This window comes from Etheostoma spectabile, chromosome 8, assembly GCF_008692095.1.
Source record: "Etheostoma spectabile isolate EspeVRDwgs_2016 chromosome 8, UIUC_Espe_1.0, whole genome shotgun sequence".
Classification (NCBI taxonomy): domain Eukaryota; kingdom Metazoa; phylum Chordata; class Actinopteri; order Perciformes; family Percidae; genus Etheostoma; species Etheostoma spectabile.
In genome coordinates, this window is record NC_045740.1 from 18875195 (window position 1) to 18884138 (window position 8944).

Consider the following 8944-nt stretch of genomic DNA (forward strand, 5'->3'; position numbering starts at 1 on the left):
CCCCCCCCCCCCCCTCTCTCATTCTTTTTTTAGTGCAACTCAATGTTCAATTTGTTCAATACAAGGTTGTTGGAAATGACTTCCTTTCATTTGTTTTAAATCCAACAGACAATGTGTTGTATTTTAGCAGAATACTGAAAGCAGCAGAACTGAGTAGACTTTAATATCTGTTTATTTATCACAAGTAATATTGTCATCGCTGCATTCAACAACGTTGTCACATATTTTCCTTGTATTGTGAAGTCCTACACTTGAACTGATATAGATGTGTTTAGGTGTCTAAAATGTTTATCTGCTGCCCCCGTCCATAGCAGGACATTGCTTAGCTCCTGCGTTGGTACTCCTGTCTGCAGAAGTAGCTCATACAACTACACTTGAAAACATCCGAACCAGAGCTTTAAGGTCTTTTCCCGTCCCTGATTTAACCCTCGGATGACAAACGACGCACTGGCGATTCCAAACGACGATTGACAACACTCAAATTCAAAAAGCTTAAATACAAAATTTCATTTAAGCCTTTTTTTTTGGACTATTTTTTTATTCATGTTTTACACAACTTGTGTGAAACCCAAGATTTTTAGAAATTGGTTTCAAGCACCAAAACAATTGAGTGTACGTTTGTTTTCACAAGAGATTTTAAAAGATTTCAAAAAGCAAACATCAACTCTTCTGCTTTAGGCAAAATTATCTCTTTACACATTGCTCAGAAACCCATTTGGGCCTCACTTTACAGATAGTTAAGTGATGATATGAAACGCATCGGGATCATGTTATAACCAAATACCCTTAAAAGGGGAATTTAAAAAAGATATACTATATAAAAATGCCCTTTGACCTCAGAGACCATCACGTTTAGGTGCCAACAAACAAGATGTCTGAACTGAAAAGACACAGAACACACAGAGATCACATATTTACACGAGCAAAGATTGTAGAACAAAATGTCATAAATAAAGATTAACAGGTTGAATTGAGATGTCAACTAATAGAGAATTTTGTGTGTGTCCACTCGAGGGGGACAAACCGATTCGGTCCTTCTGGGTTTCCTAACGCTTCACGCCCTCGGTTGTTGTTGTCGGACTGAACTCGATTCAGCCACAAAAAACATGTGATTAACCTTGATAATTAAATGTTTCAGTGTTTGATTGAAGACATTATTTTGTCCAAATCGTTAACGTGCATTTTCAAAAAGGGGAATAGCTTTTATTACTCGTCTGCTTTCTGCTCGTTCCACACGTTTTGATTTTAACAGGCGACAAAAAAAAGAGAAACGTCAGGAGCCACAGGGTCTGGTTGACTTGATCAAGTTTGATTTCCTAACTCAGAGATGTGTTGCAAATTCGGACTATTACTCTTTCTCGTTCAGTGTCACGATATAATGTGTGTGTGTGTGGCGACTTTTGACATGAAATATTTGATTTACTGTCAAAGCTATGGTGAAAATGGGAAATGTAAAATCCACAGAAAGATTGAAGACATTAGTGGAAAGATATTTCATGATTACTTCTGTGGATATATCATTTTTAATTATAAAAAAAATTAAATTACTGATAATGTATTAAAATGATGTTTTTTCCTTGTCCTTGCCTGATGTCCTCTCCCCTGTCCCTCGTCTCCATTCGTCCTGGATATCGCTTGAATCCCAGATTGACAAACAATGGGTAAGTCGTTGTTTTTTTCCTGTCACACAAGCTCCACCTAAGCAAAGGTTTTCTTGTTTCTAAATCATATTCCTTGTAAATGAAAGAACCGGAGTCATTAACCCAGCAGAATATCACACAGAAGTACATTTTAGTTTTATGTTTTCTGTTGATGTAAAAGTGGAGCCTTTTCCAGTGGCAGTGGGAGCGGTGGAAGAAGTATTCACATCCTAAAAATACTAATACCACACTGTAAAGATTCTCTGTTGCAAGTAAAAGTCTTGCATTGAAAATATTACTTAAGTAAAAGTATGCACATCAGGAAAATGTACTTATACTATTTAAAGTAATAGTACTCAGTGCAGAAAAATCCTCACATTTTAGAAACTGGAGATAAAACAAAGGGTTGAAAAAGCCACGAACAAACGTGTGTTTACTGGGCCAATCATTTCTGCTGTAAGCCGTTATATTGTTGGATTGTCTCATTTTTTAAATTAACAAAACATTTAATAAACTACATGTGTTTTATGTGCAAACATGTTAATTTAGTAACTGGTAACAAAAGCTGTCCGATTAATGTAGTGGAGTAATAAAGTCCAATATTCCCCTGTGAAAGTAGAAGTAGAAGAAAAGACTCAAGTATATATAAGTATAACTAGTACCTCAAATTTGTACTTAAGTACAGTGCTTGAGTAAATGTACTTACAGTAGTTAGACTCCACCACTGGACAGTGGCTAATCTGATGTTAGATGGTGTGTTAGAAGTGCTCGGCCCTTTACTGGACCTGCAGTGAGCTCTGCTAATGTAAAGCATCATGTTATCGGCATCAGGTGAAAACCTTATACATACACGTTTTCTTTTTTCAGATTATTTGAAGGGGACATATTATGCTTTTCCTTTTTTTCTGCCATATGATGTTACAAAAGCTGTGCTCGAAATCGTTCCCTATCACAAAAATAGTTCACTATATAGTGTGTTGGAATTCTCTGTGGTAAATTTCATTCACTGTACTATCCACTATTGTACTCCCTTATATAATGCAACGCCGCAATGTTTTCCCCGGGGAGAAGAAGAAGCAGAAGCACCCACGGAAACTAAAAAGGAAAAATGGAGCAGGCTTCTTTTTCTAAACAGTGAAACTGTAACTTGCAACCTTTTACTCCTGAGTGCTGTTTGTTTTAGATACATACTTTATTAGAAGTATTTTGGTTTTGGTTTGTTTACATGATGCTGGGAACGCCCATCTCCGTCACACAAATAACCAGCGCATCTAGTGACGCAACAATATTTTCAATGTAGTGTCCAAAATCTTGTTTGGTTGTTCCATTATATAGTTCACTATTTAGGGAATAGGGATTGAGTGAATGAGGGAACGGTTTCAAACACAGCTATAGTCAGAGGTTCAAATAATGAGATATTACGTACAGTACGTAAATCCTTTCTTTTTTTCTAATCTCTGCTGAAGCTGATTTCTTTAAAAGGTCCTCTTCTCTAGCCACATTACTACAGTGTTACATGCACCGCTACATGTAGCTACATGCTAAAATCAGGGCAACCTTTAATCTTGGTTAATTTTTCTCCACTTTTGGATCACATTCCTGCTGGAACATGTCCGCCCATGTATTTTATGGTTAAAAATCCTTCATTGGTCACATTTAACGATAGAAAGCCGCTTCGAAATGTCCGTCCCTGCTATATGTGCAAAAGTTAAAGAAGGCAGTTTCTTGCTGCCTTCATGTGGTGTTGATATAATCATAAAAATGATTTTCCTACTAACAAAATTCCCACTGCATTAACAGTGTTAGATTGGGCAGCCTTCTGCGCTCCTCGAGTGCCTTTCTAGCTTCCCATGAATATGGTTCAGTTGATGCACGTCCATGTTGCCTTGCCAGTAGGTGTTGTGAATGAGGCCTCCTGACCTCTGACCCGTTACCAGCAGGCTGAAGTCCTTGAAGAACTCTTGAAGACCTTTTGTGTGGTCAGTTTTATGCCACAGGTCTTAAACTCTGTCGATCTGCAGCAAATCATTTTGGCCATTTCTAACGCCTCTGCGACAAATTCTGCTGCCCCCTCTTCACTTTTACCTCTTGTATAGGGGCGTCCAGATTTTGATTGGCTGCAGACGTTGGGAATTCAACCGGCAAGCGAGCAGACCACTTGGGAAGAATTTGCACTTGACAGTTTAATCCAGAAACTCCTGTGTTACGGGATTAACGAATTCTGCTATTAGAGACCCTCTGTTAAACTGGGCTGATCAGCGGAAATCAATGAAAATGCTAATCAGTCTGCTGTCTTTTTCTTGCTGTTGTCATTTAGATAGTGTCGGGGGGGGGGGGCTGTTGTCGGTCATGTTGAAAATGTGACCCGGTTCAGATTCTAAAACATCTCACAGAGCTGAAGTAGCAGCGGCGGCTGCAGCTCAACGACCAGATAATGTTTTTAAAAGCTCTTATTGTTCTTTTTTTTTTTTCTTTTTTTTTTTTGCTGCACCAATAGCAAAGACCAAACAATTTCTCCTCCTCCTCCTCCTCTGCTTTTTTTATGCCAGCTTTTGTAGAAACAAAGACGGAAAAAGCAGCAATGTTAATTGAGGTAAGAAGGAACAAAAAACGAAGAGCTCTCAAGATCTGCCAGAACGATTCGGCCGCTGAGAGAGAGAGAGAGAGAGAGAGAGAACTGCCATTTTGCAGACTTGTAGAAGAAGAAAAAAAACATTGGGGCTGGCGGCGGTGACCTCCTGGACCCACAATTTGTCAGCGATCTATACGCTTTGTTGATTGAAATTTTTAATTTGGGTGTTCTTTAGACGGCCAGTGAAAGGGCATTGTCGCCAAGAGATGAACTCCCCTGCTGCTGCTGCTGCTGCCATTCAGCGTCAGCCCCAGCCTTTTTTTTTCTCCTCCTTCCTTCAAGGGAAAGGTGATGAATAGGCCATGAATATGTTTTGGGGGTGGGGGGGTGGGGGCAAACAAGACATGAAATGGCGGATTAATTGAATCTTGTGTGAGCCTTTGGTCCTCGCAGCTGGACCGGTGCTTTAGAGAAATACAAGGCTGCTCTAATTGTAGGGAGACGCACAAAAAGTATCCTTCAGATTCCTTCGCTTTTTTCCAGCGCGGACGGGAATGTCATTCAGCCGCATAATGGCCCTATTAGCTGCTTAACTCAGCGCCGTTACACGGATGGTAGGTTTTTCACGCCTCCCCGGTTTCTGTTGTTTGTGGTGTGTGTGTGTGTGTGTGGGTGTGTGTGTGTTGTGTGTGTGTGTGTGTGTGTGTGTGTGTGTGTGTGTGTGAGATGTTCACACAAAGTGTTGTAGGTTTTTCTTTCTGTCTCTTACAGCGCAGACAACACCGTTGTTCCCTGTCAGCGAGGCGTTAGCCATTGTGTCCTGTCGGTTACCTGAAATAATAATGAATAAATGAAAATACCATTGCTAACCCCCCTGTCTCCCCCCCCCCCCCCCCCGTCCCCCTCGTCCCCCTCCTCGCCCTCTCTGCAGCAACAGTACCACTCAAAATCGATGTTCTGATTGACGAGGCGTTCAAAGACATGATTTCCTCCTCGTCCACAAGGTAAAACGCCTTTTTAGCCAATCAAATCCTCTCACTTCACTGGCTGTTTACACTCAGGGTTTCTTATTATTTTAGGCCGCGTCAAACCGAACTCTTTTTAATAGGCTTACACGTCCTGTTATTTACTCATTATTTAACTCTTTGGATTAGATTTTTACTCTTGATAGAAATTATGATGGATTTAACTCTTTTAATGATTTTATTTACTTTATTTCTTTTTTTGTTTTTTCAGGGGATTTGACAAATTAATGCATGTATATTTTAAATTTCAGTAGTTTTTTTTGTGTTGAAATTGTCTTTACTTTAGTATTATAATTTGTATTAAAAAAAAATGTTGCGGCTGACTAAGCTTTCCTCTTAGATTTTGGATGATTGAATGACAGGTCGCTGTACCAGACTCAAGACAATAGAAACATCTATACATGTATTTGTATATGAATATGTGATTTTTGCAGGATTGAAAGTTCATAAAAAACTACATACACTACACACATAGAAAAGTGAAGGCAGTGCATTGTTTTTGTGACCCCCCCCCCCCCTCCCCTGTCTGCAGTTTGCCGCTGTTTTAGACGCGTCCTCTCCAAACTCTCGAGATACGATGAAGGGACATTCTTCTCTTCAATCCTCTCTTTCACAGTGAGTAGCCTTCTCTTTGTCCCAGGAAACTCACTCAGGCAACCTGTTTGCTGGAAACCAGACCTCCCCAGCTGATCTTCAGTGTCATTCTCCTTCTCCCCCTCTTCCCCCCCCCCCCCCTTTAAAGGTGAAAACTGCTGCCAAATATGTGGAAGTCCCTGTGAGTCCGTCGATCTGCCTTCTGTTTTATTATTCACCCTGTCGGTCACAATCGGCGTCCGTGTTTGTGTTTCAATCCGCATTCAGACAGTCGGAGCGTCGGCTAGAAATGCAAAGCGGCTGCTCTTTGCATTCAGCCTCGCTCATGTGCTTGTTGGATTTTTATGTGTGTGTGTGTGTGTATGTGTACTTTTGTCATCATACCATGTGAAAGATAAAGAGGTTTTGGTTTTTTTTTTTTTTTTTTATTCCATCTGCAGCTCATGAGCCAAAGATCACACAACAAGCCTAATTAATTGCACTCTTGTCCTCTGAGATGTGTTTTGCTGAAGTGTTGCTTTGTGGGCGACAGCGTTTGGGTGTGGAGCGGTTAATGAACGGCGGCGATGTGGCAAAGATCAAAGGCCGCGGCAGGGAGGAGGAGGAGGAGGAGGAGGAGGAAGAGGAGGAGGAGTAGGAGTTTAAAGTGTGGAGGTGATGAGGCGTTAACGCTTTGGCGATGTTGGAGGTGTGAAGGAGAGAGCGGCGTAATCTCCAGAATTAGATCTCACAAAGATAAAGATGACCCCTTGATTTCTAAAGTGATTTACAGCTCAAAATTAACAAAGTACAATTCCTCTGTGATTTGTGTTTTTGCACGTTTTGCTTTGTCCATCTCTTTGAAATGAATTCTGGCAATTTAAAAAGAAAAAAAAAAAAAAAAAAGGCATCCACTGGGATTAAATATATTTAACTTCGGTTTTCCCAAAGCTCTCCGGCTTCGATCCAAAAGGCACGAAACACTGTGAAGGGAACAGAATACGTAAAAAGCAAAGTGTATTATTTCTCCTGTCTTACTCAAAGTATTTAAAATTAAATGTTGAACGACATACATGACATTTCCTCTTGTATGGCAAAACTAGTTGATTTTGATGCTCTCGGTGCTCAACATCTACCGATGGGGTCGCTTAAAAAAAAAAAAAAAAGAAGTAATATAAGTATTATTTAAAGGGCAGATGTCACACCCGCCTTCTTAGGCAAGAATAACATACACATCAATCAGTCAAATTCAATTAAATCTAATTAACCCTCTGAGGACAACAGGAGCTCACACTCCTAATGTATTATTTTTATTTAATTAAAATGCGACGTTACAAAATTTCATTTGAAGTTTATTCAGTATTTTAATCATACATAACCTAAGACTCTGGTAAACTCATTTCCAGCGTGATCACGTAGACTTGTATCATGTGGATGCGCCGACGGTTTGGCTGTCGTTACTTCCTCGTGTGTGGGGGGGGGGGGGGGTGGGAGCCTGGATAGCTCAGCTGGTGGAGCGAGCGCCCATGTATGGAAGCTTACTCTTCCACGCAGCGGTCCCGGGTTCGACTCCGACCTGCGGCCCTTTGCTTCATGTCATTCCCCCGCTCTCTTCCCTTTCATGTCTTCTGCTGTCCTATCAAAATAAAGGCTGAAAAAAAAAAAAAATTACGCACTATAGCTTTAAAGTGTAAAATCACCATTAGACATGGTCTCAATGCTTAAAGGAACTTAGACAGCAACAAAACAATTAACCCTCATGTTGTCTTTGGGACAAATGGACCCGTTTTCAGGTTGAAAAGAATTTGTCACAAAAAAATGGGCCGTCGAAATAAGTGCTGAAAATGTCAACAATATAAATATTCAAAAACTTTGGAAAAAAACACCAAAAACATAAAACCCCACAACATTGAAGAAGTAACAAAAATGTGGGAAAAAGCAAGGTGGCACTAATCTCCAATTAGAGCCGAGCCGAGCAGGTACCAGTAATGAAAAAACTTTTTTTTTTTTTTTTTTTCATGGTTGACGGGAAGACAACACAAGGGTTATACAGCATTAAAGAAGACATGACAAACAACACAAAAGCAACAACATAAGTGAATAAGTGAAACAGGTTCGTTTGTGCAGGTCGCACAACGGATGGTGTGTTCTGGTTGGCTGTAATATACCCGGTATCCTTAGAAACAGGGTCCATGTTGGATGTTGGGCTCCTCACAGATTAACCCCCAGTGCCCAAGCAGAAGGAAATGTGCCCCTCATCTACAGAGAGGTAGAGGGTACGCCGGGGACATGTCCCCCACACTTACATGTGTGTGTGTGACGCGCCCAGTTGACCCTAATGTTGTCTTCCTGTCCATGAACTTGTTTTCCTTCCTGGTCAAAATTGAACATTAACTTTGCTTTTTCCAATTTTTTGCGCTTTTTTTCATGGTCAACGAACCTTATTTAAATTACATTATATCCCTAATTTTTGAGTTTTTAAAAAATAAAATCTGAAATTATGAATTATTCTGACTAATAGTTGAGATCAGAGGATGTTGAGTGGATCTCCCACTGGCTTATGTCAATGTTTAGTCGGGATATTAAAAGCATTTTTCTTTTTCAAATGCCATGACATTGAATAAAATTCAATGGAAATTACCTTTAATTGTACTTACGATGAATGTGCACCCATGCACATGTGTGAGTGTGTATCTGATGAGCACCTTGTACGCCAGCCTCGGCCACAGTGTGTGAATGTGTGTGTGTGTGTATGGTGAGTGGTTCCTGTATGATGTAAAAGAGCTTTGAGTAGTGGTTAAGACTAGTAAATTACTATATAAAAGCAGTCCATGTACATTTACAAATATAAAGGATTTGCAGTGTTAAGGTCGTTAAACACCGGTGGCGTGACGAAAATGCAAAATAATCTGCAAATATTTCACATCCAAACTATTCACACCGGCAGAGATGTGAATTTGCAACAGTTTTCAACAAAAGTTTCGGATAATCGCACCAGCTCAGTGTCTATCCATCCATCCATCCGCCCATCCATCCATCCGCCAACCCATCCATTCATCCATCCATCCATCCAACCACCCATCCATCCATCCATCCATCCGCCCATCCATCCGCCAACCCATCCATCCATCCGC

General features: G+C 40.4%; 1 protein-coding gene across 1 annotated transcript in view; it reads left to right on the forward strand.

Annotated features, from left to right (window-relative positions):
* The window catches only part of cadps2 (Ca++-dependent secretion activator 2), a 294438-nt gene that overhangs the window by 256597 nt on the left and 28897 nt on the right, over positions 1–8944 (forward strand). The window contains 5 exon segments of the mRNA XM_032522241.1: positions 1647–1661; positions 5144–5153; positions 5156–5236; positions 5788–5852; positions 5980–6012. Coding sequence (XP_032378132.1) covers positions 1647–1661; positions 5144–5153; positions 5156–5236; positions 5788–5852; positions 5980–6012 — 204 coding nt within the window.